At 41.1% G+C, this 16809-nt stretch overlaps 1 protein-coding gene across 5 annotated transcripts in view; it reads right to left on the bottom strand.

The window, feature by feature from the left end:
- The window catches only part of Ssbp2 (single stranded DNA binding protein 2), a 219667-nt gene extending 212191 nt beyond the window's left edge, over positions 1-7476 (bottom strand). For 4 of the 5 annotated variants that reach the window (XM_090331683.1, XM_090331684.1, XM_090331686.1 and 1 more), the window contains exon 1: positions 7350-7476. In XM_090331683.1, the coding sequence (XP_090187809.1) occupies positions 7350-7411 (62 nt within the window). In that variant the 5' untranslated portion in view covers positions 7412-7476. Of the gene's footprint in view, positions 1-7022; positions 7095-7349 lie in introns of those variants that run through there. The other variant, XM_090331685.1, reaches the window with a different exon arrangement.
- Between the last annotated feature and the right edge of the window lie 9333 nt (positions 7477-16809).

Raw genomic sequence — 16809 nt, 5'->3', positions numbered from 1 at the left:
CCATTGTAATATGACAGACTCAAAGCTAATTAAAATTAGTTTATTAGTCATCAAACCAATATTCTTTTACCCTAACATATTATAAAAGAAAATCTTAAAAATAGAAGAGCCACTTTATTTTTCTTCTGTCCTGAACCACTTCCTTGACATTATACTCATGAAGCAAAATTAATAAATACAGAAGAGCATTTAGGTCAAGCTGGGCTGCAATTTAAAATATTTTGACAGTCTATTATTATCTCAAAACTGTTCAGGGTCCTATAAGAAATATAATAATCACAATTCTTAACAACAAATATGGCGGTTTGTCATTAATTAGGAAATTATACTAGTCAAAGTTTGTATTTTTAAAAATTATATAATATATATATATACTAGCCCTGATAAAAAAATGTCATCCAATTTTTATTAGAAAATTACTACAAAAATTTTGCTAGAACATCATTACAAAACGAAAACATTAACAGCTCCAACATTCAAAATTTATTTCATCAAACATCAGTATTTTATGCCTGTAATCCTATCTCCTCAGGTGGCTAGATACAGACAATCAGTTTGTAACGAAAATTACTACTCATCTTGATTAATCACACAAACATCAACATTACACGGAAGCTGAACGCCCATGGCTCACACCTATTATTCTAGTTACTCAGGAGGTTGAGATCTGAGGCTAAAGGTTCAAAGCCAGTCCAGGGCAGATAGATCCAAGAGGATTTATCTAGCTCCAATTTAGTTATCTATCTCCAATTAATTAGCAAAAGTGGAGGAGTAGCTCAAGTGGTATAGTTCTTGCCTTGAGTAATAAAAACAAGGGAGAACATGTGGCCCTGTGTTCAAGCCCAAGTACCAACATATGCACATGAAACATGTTACATGAAAAAGCTAGTCTTCTCTGCATCCCATTTCCTACATGCTTTTTAATGTCTTCATACAAGAAAGAAGATACATAGTTTGGGGGCGGTAAGAAGAGCCTCTGGTATTTCTCTAATATTACTAAAAACAGGCCTAACATTAATCTTGGTAACGTCTAAAGCTAAATATCGCCAATTCTAATCTTAAACTCTTTTTAGAAATTAACAAACATGTGATTCCATTGTTCCAATGCCACTTTTAAAGCCATATCTTGGAAATAATATTTCAGATAAAAGTATATTCTGAACACATGTTTACAGGGGCTCACATATTAAAAGCAATGATACCAGCATGTAAATATTTGATGTCATTCCCCATTAATGTGAAAGCAATAATGCATATACAACAGTGATAACATTCTTATGTATTCTAAAAGGGTTGTAATTATTCATATCTTTAAATTACATATTCCTAGCAGTAGTTTCTGGTCTTTTTTTTTTAATGCTAGTACTTTGGTACTAATCCTATTTTCTAACATTAATGTAAAGGCTCAGATCTCTAGGCAAGAAAGAAAATTCCCAAGTCCAATCTTTTTTTCATATATTTTTATTGTAATTAATAGAAGGGTTATATTATATTCACCAGATAGAAGGTGCATTACTTCACATTGATACCCTTTCTCATGTCTTGGTTCCCATTTCCCTCCCCTCACCCCGCCCCTCATCTTGTTTGCCCCCCTTCCCTATCCGATTTCAAATAACCAAATAGGCAAATATATATATTTATAATATATCAGATAACAAGATGAAATACTGTAACAATATGAGATAATCAAGGGACAGCAAAAGAGATGAGAGATAACATAGTACATTAAAAACAACAATCACTCATTATATGGCTTTTGTTTCTATATCCTGGAGGTCCTTTCATTTAGTGTCATCCTATCCAGCCTTAGTTTCTAGGATTTGTTCTATTGTAAATCTCTGCTAGGAGAGCCCAAGGTTTCTACTGATTATGACAAATGAGGAACACTATTAGCCTATGTTCCTTTGAGTCTGGCTTACTTCACTTAATATGATTTTTTCCTAAGACTTTCCATTTACTTACAAAGGGGGCAATGCCATTCTTTCTGATAGCAGCATAGAATTCCATTGTGTATAAATACCACATCTTGTTGATCCACTCATCAACTGAGGGACATCTGGGTTGGTTCCATATCTTTGCTATGGTAAATAGTGCTGCAATGAACATCGTTGTGCTAGCCCAAGTCCAATCTTTTTTTTGGCCAAAATTTTACTTAAAACTCGAAACTATTGAGATGAAATGGTAATCAACTGCAACCTGGACACAGTCTGGACATAAGTCTGTCTCACAGAGTATGTTCTAATTTTTAAATTATGATTCTGTTTTCCAATAGTAATTGAAGATGCAAAACACATTTTGTCTCCTATTACAGAAAAATTAGCAAGCACAATTTGCCACTGCAGAAAAATTTATATTTAATTATTTTATTTTACATCTTGAATTAGTTTTAGGGGCAAACTGGCTTTGAAGCATAGGAATAAACCTTTAATTTTCTTTTCTTTCACAATTCTGAAAGTATATAGTTTTTATACTGTTTCTGAAAGTTCCAATAAATCTCTGGATAAACCATACTAAAACTTAAGTCTGAATGTCTTATGTAGTTTATTTCTTTAGATTTGTTCCCTAAAAAAATTGTTTTTGATCCTTCTCCTAAAATAACAGAAACAATATCTATCAAAGGAAAAATTTCACAACTAGGATAACATTTCAGATACAAATTGTTCAGTATTTTAGAGAAAACAGCCTAGAGAATGGGAGTGAGAGAGCCAATATCCTAGAGGAATTTTCATTCCAATGAAATCATTCCTACACTAGTTTTAGAAATCTGAAATTTCATGAACTGCTCATCAAACAAATTTTTAAGGAGATTTGTACTGCTTCACTTGACCTCCTTCAGAAGGAAAGGGTGGTTTGTAATTTTTCTTTGTGTTATTTTAACAGAAGACGAGGTGATGCTGACAGATACTAAACCCTATAAATTCTTTCATGAGCAATTCATTGGTCAATGTTGTTCTGACTGTAAGCACATAGAAATGACCATATGGTATATGGTACTTGTTTGCTTGTTTGTTAGTTTTGGTGTTTTCAATTGAGATCATTATTTAAAACCTGAGTTTACTTTTTGGAGTCCAGGTTAGAAACTTGGCTTGATTTTTATAGTCAATGTGTATCTCATGTGCAACTTTGACTTCTAGCAAATTCATCTTTTTGTATTATGGTACATATTCCAATATCAGATTAGCTTCATTAAAAATAATAGTATCAATATGATCTATTTGCAGATACCATATATCTTTCTCGGTCATAAAGTATATTGTATGACTTAAACTTCAGCAATATTTCATGCAGTTGTTCACACAACTGTTATATTTAATTTTGAAACTTGAATGATCAGACGCAATTTCTAGAAAGAAAATCTGAAGAACCAAAGATTCTTCTATTATTTTTGGCTTCCAACTTACACTCTTAAAATTTCTATGCCTTCCTCCACCCCCACACACCTATCTGCAGCCTGCCAAAATGGAGGAAATAAGCATCACTGTGAACCAATGGAAAGACTGCATATCTGATCAACTCTTTAAAGACGGTTATATCTGATTATGTAATGCTGTTCCCTAAATCTGTAGCATCCTACTGTAGATCAGGAAGGAAATCTGGTACTCTGAAAATGTACCTTTCAGCTTCAACTACAGGTTCTAAAGTTAGAAAAATCAGGTTAAAAACCTAGTTGTCTTGTTTTCTAGCAGTTTATCCCTGGATAAGTTTTTTAATCATGTAGGGTCCCTGTTTTCTTGTATTACTTGAATGCAAGGAAGAAAAAAAAATCATCTATTTGTCAGACACAAGAGAATCAGGGAAAATATACATAAAATAGTGAACTCAATGCCTAGCACATTTTAGCATTATTGTGACTTTTTTTAAAAAAAACTTTTGTTCTATTGTTTTGAGGTATTTTTGAACTATAACTGAGGTAGAAATGTAAACCTCAATGTTAGTTCTTATTTTGAAGGTCATTCAAAAAAATATTTTCATGCTGAAAAAAATACTTTTTAGGCTAACATCTATGTCAAAGATACCTCAGAATTGTACCCTAAAACATCCATTTCAGAGAACTCTACATACAACCAATTATACAATTAGCTATTACCATTATAATCAGTGTTATAAAGAAAGTGTACTAAAGTGGGCAATGACCTAAAAAGATGAGAACTAAAATCCCTATGCAAATATCCCACCTCCAAGGTTTTAATCCCTTCCTTTATATTTAAACCTAATCCAAACCTTTGAATAGACTTGATGTTTTGTTTTTAAAAACAACAAAAATAATTAAGGAAAGCCTGGGCAGGTAAAGTTCACAATTGTACAGTAAATTTTAGAAAAGAAGCTATAAATTTCAAATAATCTATAGTGCCTTCTTCCTTTAAGAAAAAGCAAAGATACAAGTCAGTACTTGTCAACCTCCCACTATGAACTCAGGTAAGAAAGCACATTTCTTGATTGATAGATTATAAAAACCAATCTGTGTTTTGTATTCATGCCATCATTCACAATAACTAATTTTTCAGAATGTTTTAATCATGGTGCACATTACTTATTAATGAATTATAAACCGATTTTGTGATTTTAAAAATTAGTTCTAATTTTCTTATAACAATTACTTATTTCTTGGCTATTCCTTAAAATTGACTATTTTAAGAATGAGAAACAAGTCTGTTGACATTCTTTTAATGACAACTTGAAGATTCCTACCTTCCTACCTTCGGAAATCAGTATACAGAAGTAAAATAGTGCCTGTAGATTCTCAAGTAAACCTAGGGAGGTAAATTAAGTGATCATATCAACTCTCCAACCAAAATGAAAGTAAGTTTACTGCACAAAACAAAACCTACCTCAGTGTTTGTGTTAGAATGAAACAAGTCACCTAGAAATTAATGCAAAGACAACCCAGAACAGTCATTGTCATTTCTCCAAACGTGGCCTCTTCACCTATATTTAGTTCATAAGCAAGCCAGTCAAGAAGTCCGGCTGCCAATTGCAATGAATGGAAAATTATATATTTAAATCAAATAGCACCATCTAGCAGAACCTTCATCACTTTGCTCAGGAGAGTCAATGTTACTTGTTCAGTTTGGTAGATTTAACAGTAAAAATAGCAACTATTTGTGTGGATGACAGAATAACAGAATTTGAGCTTTTAAAAAAGGACACATCAGACCAAACTTTATCTCAGCACTAAAAATAATAATAAAATTAAATAAACAAAAAATTAGAATAAAAATTATCAGGATCAACTTAGAGTCAACCAAAACTCTGACCTATTCTTGGGAGTCCAGGTAAAACCCAGATTTCCTCAAATTCAGATACACTAAATATAATTAAGATGATACTTCAATACACTTGGATTCCTTTATTGCCAGTAATGTGAAATCAAATATTCTGTAATCACTAAAACATCCTCTTTCAGATATATGACAACCAAATGGTTGAAATGCACAAATTAGCCTGTATTTCAAAACATCAATTTCAGCAACTGCTCTTTGTTAACCTAGCACTAATGTTATGTCTTCCATATATTTCGTTGTCATTGCAACAATATCCTAAATGTAGCTCCTTAGAAAATATCTCTGGGACAAAAAAAAAAAAATAGAAAGAAAAGTCTCCCTTATTTTGTTTTGTTTGTCTACAAGGCCTGCCACCTCTAAATCCTATGGGAATCAGTGTGTGTTGATGCCAATATGAAGATTAAGAAATGTTCCCATCCCCGGGGCACAAGAAACTTTCAGGGGAAGACTTGACTAAATTCAGCCAGGAGACAAAAACTCAAGTCATGTCTGTTCATGGGATTTTTTTTTTTTATTTACACAGCGATTTCTCCACGAAAGGTACCCAGAGTACCTCTGAGGGATGCTGCCACTGTCCCCAAGTCTGAACTCCTCCAAAAAATTAAATAAAGAGGAGATTCAATGACAAGGACAAGCCTGACCCCTCGGAGTTAAAGCTGGTTATTTGGAATCTGAGGTGCTGCACAGAAGAAAAAGAAGAAGAAAAAAAGGTGTGTGTGGGGAGGGGGGCAGGGGAGGGTTCTTCCTCAGTGGTCACAGTCACTATTCGCTCTCATTTTTAGTAACAACCAAATCACCGTTACAAGTACACAAGAATAGCAGCACACAACCCTGCTTTCTCAGCGTGCCATGACAGTGGCATCCCGGGGCAGGCGGGGTTCCTTCCTCTCCAGCCTCTCCGCGCTCCCACCGAAGTTAACACCTGTATCTGCCCCACAACCCCAACCGAGAGGCGTCCGCCCACCTCCACGCTCCTCCCCTGCTCACAACCCCTTTTCGGACCACTGCCCCCTCCCTACCGCAGAAAGCCCGACCCCCCCCCCCTCCACCTCCGCTCCTCCCCCCCCGCTCCCCGCGCGCCCGGCGGTGCCCGGGGCGCCCACCCCTCCCCCCCCCGCCCCCCAAGACCACCGCCCCGCGGGGACCGGCCCGCCGCCCGCCGGGCCCCCCGATGTTTGGGGAGACTGCGAGTCTGCACAAAAAGTTCTCCAGCCAGCCGCCACCGCCGCGGCGCCGGGCGTGCAGCGAGGGGCCAGGAATGCCCGTCTCCCCCGGCAGACCCCGCTCCGGCCAGCGCACTTTTCCTCCCGGAACTCGGTCCTCCGGTGCCTCCCCAAACTTCAAGCGGTGTCCCCGGCCTCAGCCCCGCGAAACGCCGGCTACCCCCTCGGACACGCGAGTCCCTCCGCCGCCGGAGAGGGAAAAAGCCCCGACGCCACCCGGCCCACGCCCCGCACTCGCCCTCCGCGCCCCGCGCGCGTCTCCGCGCCCCCGCGGGGCCCCGCTCGGCCGCTCCGCGCCCGGCTTCCGCCCTCGCCTCGCCCGGCCATCCCCAGCCCCGAGCTCCGGCGGCCCCGAGCCCCTCCGCGGCGCTCCCCGCGCCGCCGGCCGGACCCCAGCGCGCCCCGGGCGCCAGACACCACGCGACCGCCGCGCGCCCGCCTCCACGCCGCCCGCCCGCCCCGCGACCCCGGAGGCTCCCCGGGTCCCCGCGGTCTCCGATCCCAGCTCCAAAGTTACTTTGTGAGGAGGTGAAGCCGCGGGTTATTTCCCTCCATCGCCCAAACAAGTTTCCATCCTCGCCGCCACAGCCGCCGCCGCCCCCCGACACACTGGCTCCCTCCCGCCGGCAGCCCCCCACGGCCACCCGCCCGGAGGAAGCGCCTCCCGGGAGACAGCCGCTCCCCGCACCGCACGCCCCCACCCCGCACACCCCTCCCCCTGCCAGCCCACCCCCGGCTCTCCCCGGGCGGAGAGTGTCTGTGTGTCTCCCAGAGAGTGTGCGAGTGCGTGCGTGAGTGTGCGCGCGTGTGAAGGCGGAGGTGGGTGAGAAGCGGGGACACTTACTTCTCCCGGGCCTGGCTGTCGGACGGGACGGCGCTGCTGTTACTCTTGCCTTTGCCGTACATGCTTGTGCCGAGAGCAGCTCCCACTGTCACGCACCTGTCAACCCATCACAGCCTCCCCGGGAACAGCCCCGTCCCCATGGCGACCCACGCAGCCACCCCCACTATTGGCCGCCCCACGCCGAAGCTCCGCCCCCTTCGCCTAGGCAACGCGCGAGACTGACAGGCCGCCCCCCCTTCCCTCCCTCCGGCCTGGCGAAGCGCGCGGTGGCGGCTACAGCCTAAGCGGCAGTCTCCTCCCTCCTTCCCTCCCTCCCTCCCTCCCCGGCTCCCTTCCTCCCTTCTTCCCTCTCCGCCCGCCTCCCTCCTCCCGCTCTCCTTCCCCCCCTCCCCCCTCCGAACCCGGGCGCAAGGGGGGAATTAGAAACTGCTCTAGAAGGATTTTAAACAACTGGCTGTTCCCGGGGCCGCGCGCCCTCCCCCCGCGCCGCCCGCGCTCCGCTCCTCACTGGAGAGAAGGCGCCGGGAGGAGGGGAAAGTGCGGCCTGGAGTCTCCGGCAGCAGCCGGCGGAGCTGGAGCCGCGGCAGCCCCAGACTTCGGGGCGCCCGCCGAGTGTACCGACAGACCCGCGGCCCCAGCCGGCCCGGCCCCCCCCACGACTGCTCTCCCGCTCCTCTCCAGGCTGTGACCCCGCGCCGGTACCCACGACGGATCCCGGTCGCCCACGGCCCCACTCCCTAGGGCGCCCAGCTCCCCGGGGGCGGGCGGGATGGCGAGGGACGCCCGCTCTGTCTCCCTCGACCTTCGGGCTGGGCGACCCGGTGCCATTCTCCCGCCCTCCCGGGGAGGGACTGCGCCGCCTCCGGCCCGGGGCGCCGCTGGAGCGGCGTCGCCGAGCCCCCAGGGCCGCGCCCCGCACCCCGGGGGAGCACCCTGCCTCCAGCCGGCCTCCTAAGAGGGGAGCCGAGCTCCCCAGGAGGCCCAGCGCCCGCCCCACCCTGCGCCCCGGGCCCCCCCACATGGGCCCCCCGCACGCCCCGCCGGACCCGCCACCCGGAGAGGCCCCTGGCATCCCGCACCCCAGCCAGGCTCCACGGCTGGGGCGCGGGATGCCCGGTTCATTATGACCCCCCAGGCTGCACAGGGCCTGGGGAGGCCTGGAAAGACAGCGCCGTCCTTGCCAGTCAGGAAAGGCCCCAGAGCTCCGAGGGCGGCGAGGCTCGTGCCAGGGCTGAAAACCGTCCCGGGAAGATGTCCGGATTCCAATCCCTCACCCCGCTTCAGCAAAATGCGCGAAAGTTTCACACACACACACACACACACACACACACACACACACAACCTGCCTCCTGACAGAACTCCATCCTCTACCTCCTCGGCGAGGCTTGGCTGTAAAGTCAGACAGGGTGGAAGGAGGTGGAAAGGAGAGTTGGGGCTTCAGAAGGGAGGTGAGCGGGGTGGACTTGGAGGTGGGATATGGGGGAGACATCAGAAAAAGGAAGACTGGAGGAACGAACAACGGGGCCAAGGGTGAGGTGACAGCATTGGGATCAGGAAAGGGACTTTTCTGTTCTACACAAAACAGCCTTAAGCATTTGGGATCATAAAAGTGCTTATGGAGATAGAGATGGATGGAATGGAAAAATGGAAAGAAATGAGCTTTAAGGGGCATTGATAACAAGTGACAGAAATTAAACCTCAACAGAAGGTTAAGGAAGGGCAGTTGGGAGAGGGGATGGAAGGAGGGAAGGAAAGAGAGGGGGGAGAGAAAGACAGAGAGAGAGAGAGAAGAGAGAATATTAAGAATGGAGTTAACAACCAAATATAAAGACTGGAAAAAATGAACAGAAAGGAATTGCTAAGCTAGAGTTAAGGACAATTAAAGGGGAGGGGCAAGGATTAGGAAAGGTGTAAAAAGATAAAGAAGGATACAAGAAATGGGATTCAACACAGCCTTAGAATGAAACAAACACATTAGAGGACAGACATGACAAAAAGAAGAAAAGTAAAAGCACTTCTATTTAAAGAGTAATGGTAAAGCTCATAAAAGAAGTATAAAACTGACATTGGCATAAATGAATTAGTCCTCAACCTCAATAAAGAGAATTGAACCCCAGGTTTACACATGCTAGAAAAGTGCATAATTACGTTTACTTAGTTTTATTTCAAAGGGAATTTGTCACTTTTAACTACAAAATCTTCCTGTAGAATGACCTACAATGATTGGTTAATTGGAATAACGATGTATAGATGTGCAGATTCTCCTTCCTGTTTCTTAATTCTAACCTACAATGGTTTTGTGCTGAGGACAACAGAAAGAGTAAGATAGTCTCCTTTTGCTATGTTTTTATTGTCTTTTTTTGGTCCAATGTGCCAGTAACAGGGCGTAAAATCAGAATCTTGAGCTCTTCCTCACGACCTTGAGCTCCCCCTCCATTGGAGCCTTACCTCCAGTCTAGCATTTGATGATTAATTGGAAAAGGAGTCATGAGGACTTTTATTATGGTTGACCAAACCTGGATCCTCAGATCTCAGCCTCCTTCCTGAGAACCTAGGATTTTACAGCCACTGGTATCTGGCAAGACTTTTTTTTTTTTTTTTTTTTTTTGGATAGATTTGTTCGAAAAGCTCAAATGTGTGCAAGAATGACAAGGATTATAGAGACTTCCAAGATTACCTTCAAGATTAGCATTATGGAATTTGTTACCTAATTTTCTTCTAGCTTTAACACAGATTTTTTTTCTTTCTCTTTTGTTTCTTTGGGGAGGGGGTTTTGTTGTTTTGGTTTGGGTTTTTTGTTTGTTTTTTGGTAGCATGGCAAGGGTCCATTACCTATAAAATTCTCCATATGAGGTGCTGCTCATAGAACTATAAAGGAGAGACTCATGGAAGCTACCTTACTTTAAAAAGGGAAGATTTCTGTTAAAAAAAAAAGGGGGGGTATTTTTGTTGCTGTTAACAACAAACAAAAAGCACAAAGGATGGCAGTTATTATCCTTACACTGGTATTGAGATTCTTTTTTCTGTAGTTGTCAGTCATAGTGCCTTAGCATTGCCTTAGGAATTATTTTTGTTTGTACACTGACTGAATTGGAAACCTGGTGGATGGGGGGGGAAATAACGTGACACTTGTATGTTCCTGTGACACATACATATAAGCAGGACTGCTCATGATTGTGTACTTATTTACAGATAGTCAATGGTAACAGCAAAGTTAAGAAGCGAGACTTTGGGTGATGGCTCTATAAAGCAGCCAGTCCTTCTCCTGTAAGTCCTTACCATATTCCTTACTTTTTACTACTGAGCCAACCAACTTGTTAATAAGATGAAAATATGTGACCATATGTATTCTTAGAGTACAAGAGCACAAAGCTTAATTTGCTATGTCTTAAAAAGAAAGAAGACAGGAAAAAATATTTTCTATTTCTGAAATTTATTCGTTTGATATGTTTTAACCCATGGATAATAGCATATTTTCTGATATTTAAGGAGTAAATTATAAATCATTGTAGGGTATAGAACTCAGAACAATTTGGTGTTTGTATCTGGAAAGAATGAAATACTAAAAGATCTTAGTTCAGAACTTGCCAAGTTAATGCCAGCTTTACCTCTACAGTAATGTTATTCTGTGAAAATATGACTTTTATATGTACATGTACCTAATATATGGTAACCTTAGAGCTCAGGTGATCAAATCAATTATCATTAAAACAGTCCACAGCTACCTGAACAGTCTCTGTTCTATTTTCTTCTTAATGTTTACACATGTAAATATAATGCTTCTTTGCCCTTGTTCAAATTATTTTGAGTACAAAGAGTGTTCTTTGCATCAGCAACTGTACCTCCTGGGACCAATATTGCAATTAATGAGATTTGAAGCACATATCTGGAGCCAAATTTAAGATCCCCGATGCAGAATTGAAGACCCATTGTTTTGTTTGTTTTCATTTTTAAAAAGAAGAAAGAGCCTGGAGATTCAAAGCTTCTAATGTTAAAAAATGCAATATATTTGGAGGTTTTTCTAACCTCATAATAGATTGATTAATTTTGGAAGGCTAAAATTTTAGGTGAGGGGATACTGACAGGTGAACCACTCGAATGGAACCTTTGCCTTTAAGGCTTTTGTTTTGTTTGTTTGTGGATTTTTTAGCTTTATTATTTCAGATATAGAACACCACCTTTAATTGCTAACTTTGCATACATACACACATACTCTATTTTGTTTAGGCACGTATGCACAATTTTCTCTTTCTGGAATCTGCAACTTATTCTTGGAAGTCTTTATCATTTTAAAACAGGCAGTTCATTATACTACTCTGCTCAAATGCTAGATCTTTGTTTTAAGGTTGATGTCTACGTTTTTGCAGTGCATGGAACCCCAAAATGGATTTCTTTGTGTTATATAGAACCAGTAGATTCCCTCTTTAGGTTTAAATAGAAGCTAAATGTTAAATTTAATTATGTGTATCATGTAGAGTACTTAGCATGTTAGTTTTTTTTTTTAAAAGGAAAGGGAAAAAGAGAGGGGGGGTTGGGTACCTATAATCCTAGCTATTCAGATGGCTGAGATATGAAAATCAGTTCAAAACAAACCCAGGCAGGAAAGTTAGTGAGATTCTTGTATCCAATTAACTACCAAAAAGCCAGAATGGCCAGTTGGCCACACCTGCAATCCTAGCTACTCAGGAGACTGAGATCTAAGGATCCTGGACTGGAAAGTCCGTGAGACTTTTATTTCCAGGTAATCACAGAAGTAAGTAAAAAGAACTGTGACTGTAGCTCAAGGTGGAAAGCACTAGCCTTGAGCCAAAAAGGTCAGAGATAGCACCCGAGTCCTAAGTTCAAGCCCCAGGACTGGCACAAAATAAAATAAAACAATTTAGAACAAAAATATTTACTTAGGAAAATACAAATAAATTATATATATACTAAAAAATGGGGGGCAAACTTTCCAAAAATCAAAACTGTCCTATTTTAATTTAAAAAAATCAGTCAATTTATACAAAATTTCTCAGTTGCATTCATATCACTTTTCATTTCAAATAATTTAGTGGATATTCACACACTGACACTAAATCCCAGTTCGTGAGATTTTTATAACCTGCATTCTAAACTGGGGAAACTGAGTTCTACTAAGATTTATTAGCATGATCAGAGCCATAAAGAAAACAGAACTGTTCCAGTAGAACTCTGTGTTCCTGGCTGAGAGTCCTGTCCTGTTCCTAAGCCACACACGAAGCCACACCTCTTTCTCTTAGAAATGACTAGTCCTCAGAGGGATGTGAGCAAACTCTGAGATGTTTGTCACTCAAACTACCTCACACTGAAGCAGAATATTGCCAACATGCTCCCATTCACTAACTATTCAAATGCCATAGAACAAAGTAATGGAAGGAATAGTCATTGAAACTATAATACTGTGCAATTTAGTCATTTATGCAAGAATAATGAATGAAATAGGGCCTCCAATTAACATTATTTGACACACTGTTACTGGTTTAGCATCAGTTAATCTGAGGCAATGACTGTTTACTTAACCTATTGCCCTGGATTTTTAAAATCCCAACTTACATATTCATAAACACTTTCCTGTAGGTTAAGAGAGAGAGAGAGCATGCAGCGCTACTAAGCTCTACCTTTCCCATTCTCCAGTGCCTCATCTCTTTTAGTGCTGTCCACTAGTTGAAGTCTAGAACTTTAAAATAAAACACAAATCCCAATACAAAAAACTATGGATAGCCTGCAAGGAAAATAATTGAAAGGAAAATGATGGCTAGCATGTATGACAATTTCATTCACGTTAACAGGTTTTGCAAAACAAATTTCAAGTATTTGTGGTATCAATTAGCTAAAATTTTGTCATTAATATGGAGAGGTATGCAAGAGGATGTGTTCCAAAAACTGCTCATGATTCAATATCATTGCTATAGTTTTCAGTGCATTGCAAATCTTCACAATGGTTCTTCACCTAGTGAGGTTATACCTACTTGATCTCTTTGCACTCTTGAAGCTAATAAAGGTCCTAGTCTCAAGAGAGAGGCTGTGTGACATTCCAGGCAGGATCACTTCATTTTGTTGGCAATGGAAATATAGAGTGAAAAACACTTATTATACTTCTTGATAAACTTTTTTTTATAAATTTCCCATATAATTGGAAGGAAACATGACAGATTTAGAACACTACCTCATTTTACTTTAATATACTAAAGAATAAGGGGTCAACAAGATGTTATGCCAAGTGAAATCTATTTGATACAAGACCTGTACATTGCCATTGGCAATCATGTGTTATAACGTATAAACAATCTTATCATAGCCCTATATACTTGCCAAAGATATACAAGGCAGTTTAAATATTTTATTAGTGGGTGCTCTAAAAGCCTTTGATACCAATTGGGCTATCTCCTACATCATGTACTATAGTAACTATAGTAGTTCTTGAAGATTTATACTGAATTATTCTGCGGTGGTAACTGCCACCTATCAAGATCATTGCAGACCATTCTTACATAGTGAGATTCCTATTCAGACAATTTCATAGTCCTACTGCCAATTGCTTTCCAAATTCTTCAGGACCAAAATTCTTAACTCTGAGAACAGAAGGATTCCCTGCCACACAATGCTAAAAGTATTGACATTAACTGCATCCAACTTCTCAGACCCACATTGTGGTCTGGGGAAGCCCTGTTAATTAGGTAGTTAAGAAATGATACATTTTGGTCTTTGGTTCTTACCTAACCTTTTCACTCTAATTCCTCTGGAATTATAGTTCTAGGAGGAGAATTTTATAGTGTCCCCAGTAGAGGATACAACTTAAAGTACTTTGTGTTGTTGCTAAGTCTGGATTCAAAATACTTTTGTCAAGAATTCTGGCAACTATTACATTCTTCTTTGGTCTAATACTTGAAAATGCCACATATCCTGGCTTTTCAGCTGTAGCCCTATTTCCAGAAAGGAAAGCAAATAAAGAGTTTACTGAGGTGACAAACATAAGGACTTTGAAAAGAAGTGTGCTCAGAGAAGAACCTGGGCCTGACCACTTTTTCCTATCACTTCCAAAAGAGTTGTCTCTATTCCTCAAACTTCCTGTACAATTGTACTTCCTTTGTGCTTGCTTTGGTTGTCGTGTCCTTTTAGGAGGTACTATTGCTATGTCTATAATTTAGGCTTGTTTTATTTCATTTTACGGAAGCACTTATCATTTGTGGCATAAGGAAACATGCCATATCCATGTATTAAAAATTTGCCAGACATTCTGATCTGACCAAAAGTTTCTGAGGGGGATATAAAACAAAATTATATCCTTTTACCTCAGCTTCCAGAAAATTCACATTACCTCAAAAAATGTGGCCATATAACTCCTCTTCCTCACCCTCTTCTTCCTTCTTTTACTTCGTCTTCCTCCTTCTTTCCCCTGACAGTGAAACAAAATGTGAAAGGAAAGGAAAGTTTGGTGGAAACATATCAGATTGGAAAATATACAGACCTCTATTTTTGTAAGTAATAAATGGTTGACTGCTGGCAACCTTATATGGTTCAACCATGCAAAGATTTCAGTCCATACTTCAGACTTATTACATAGGCTTGCTCTACCATTTACTAATTATTCATAATGTGTCAGGCACTGTCTAAGGACTTTACCCACAATATTTCAACTAATCTTCCTAACAATCCTTTGAGGTAGGTAGGCATTATTTTTGTGTTTATTTTTCTTCTGGTTCACACATATTATATGACAGAATTTAAATTTCTACCCAAGGAGCCTATCTTATTATGCTCTGTCAAGAATCTAATCTACAGATACTCCCAATAATGCTTACCTTTTCATGGTTGCTCCTTCATAAACTATAGCAATCTAGAAAGGCAAAGTCTGTGAATTCAGATGAATTCGAATACCTAAGCCCAGGACAAGCATACATAGCAATGAATCAATGCTTACAGCTCTATCCTCTGGTTCAGCAAAATCAGAAATACCAGGTAACTGCATTCCTGAAGCCTTACCTTTTATCAGATGCAATATTTTTTTTTTCATTTTAACTACTACACAGTGTATATTTTGGCTCCCTAGGGGATATGTAAAAGGGAAATGATTAGCTGTGTGTCTGTACTCTCCTAACTTCTATAAATTGAACTGTCCACTCTCCTACCTGATCTTCACCCTGTTTATTCCTCTTTCAATTGACCAGATTGACCAGATTGGTATGTCTGTGTGAAGATCTTTGTTTTCATTCACCTCTGCTTAGGCAAAGAGAAAGCTAGGCAGCACCATGCTGCCACTCACGTGGAGACTGTAAATCAGTGCTTTCTCTCTGGAAATAGGCAAAAAATGGGCTCCTGTATCTAAGTCAGCATGTTTCCACTCTGGGTTTTTGTCTGTTGTTTGTAGTGTGTGTTTTTGTCTTTCCTCCTGGATTTTAGTAGTTCACTGTTACTTTTCTTCTCTTGTTTTTCTGGCTTCACTTCCTCCTTCTATTGTTATTGCTGTCTTTTTCCTCTCATCACATTTCCTGTTGCCTTTCCAATTCAGTGGGGCCCCATCCAACTCACACTCTGTCTGGCTCCAGAGACGTTTTGGTCTCAAGAGGAAAAAAAAAAAATCTTGTGCCAAATAGTCCCAATCCCTGGGGCATCAAAAGAAAGATTCCAGAGAGTAAGTATCTCAAAGTTTGCTTCTATTGATTTTATACTAGAATGAAATCCAAAGATGCCTAATTAGGGAAACCAAAATATTCAGCCTCTTGGCCTCCTGGCCCCAGACCATTCTGAACTCTGACAGCCCCAACATCCATCAGATCAAACAATAAAATCAACTTTGGTTGCTTAGCATAATAGAAATAAACTTGTAATATTCTATTAGTGAAGGATCAATGTCTCCTGTCTTGAAAATAAACATCAGAGCTTGGCCTCAACATTTATGTAGCAGCAGGAGACCATTATTTTGTGGCAACATTCGATTACATTGACATCAAGACAGATTTATTAAATTAATAAATAGTACATGATTTTCAGCCTTTCATTTCCAACCCTCACCACTGCCACCCTCCCCAAGGTGATCTTCCAAAACCCTGCATCCATATTTTTTGACTTCTTGTTATCTATGACCTTTATTTCTTTTTTGTTGTGTGTCAGTTATACCCCAATTAAGTTTTTAACTCCTTTTTAAAAATTGATTACTAAGAACAAAGTTAATAAGGAGAATCACCAGATTGTTAATTGTTAAAATATTTCACTGACATAGAATGTGGGGGAAAAAAAGATTTCAGACATGTTTTTAGAAGTTCTGAATTCGGCTAGTGGCAAAAACTCATAGCTCCTGCTGCTTCTTTTTCCAACTTCCGGCTTCAGGGCCTTTGCCCTGACTGTTTCCTTTGCCTAGAATACTTTTCCCTCTACTCTTAACATGGCTGACTTTTCCTCATTTTTCAAGTGTTTGGAATGTTTATTCTAGAGAAGTATTCTC

This window comes from Megascapheus bottae, chromosome 4 (assembly GCF_031878675.1).
Source record: "Megascapheus bottae isolate mThoBot1 chromosome 4, mThoBot2.hap1, whole genome shotgun sequence".
NCBI classification, from domain to species: Eukaryota; Metazoa; Chordata; class Mammalia; order Rodentia; family Geomyidae; genus Megascapheus; species Megascapheus bottae.
Note: the sequence above shows the minus strand (reverse complement) of the source record. Positions and strands in the feature narration are given on the sequence as shown.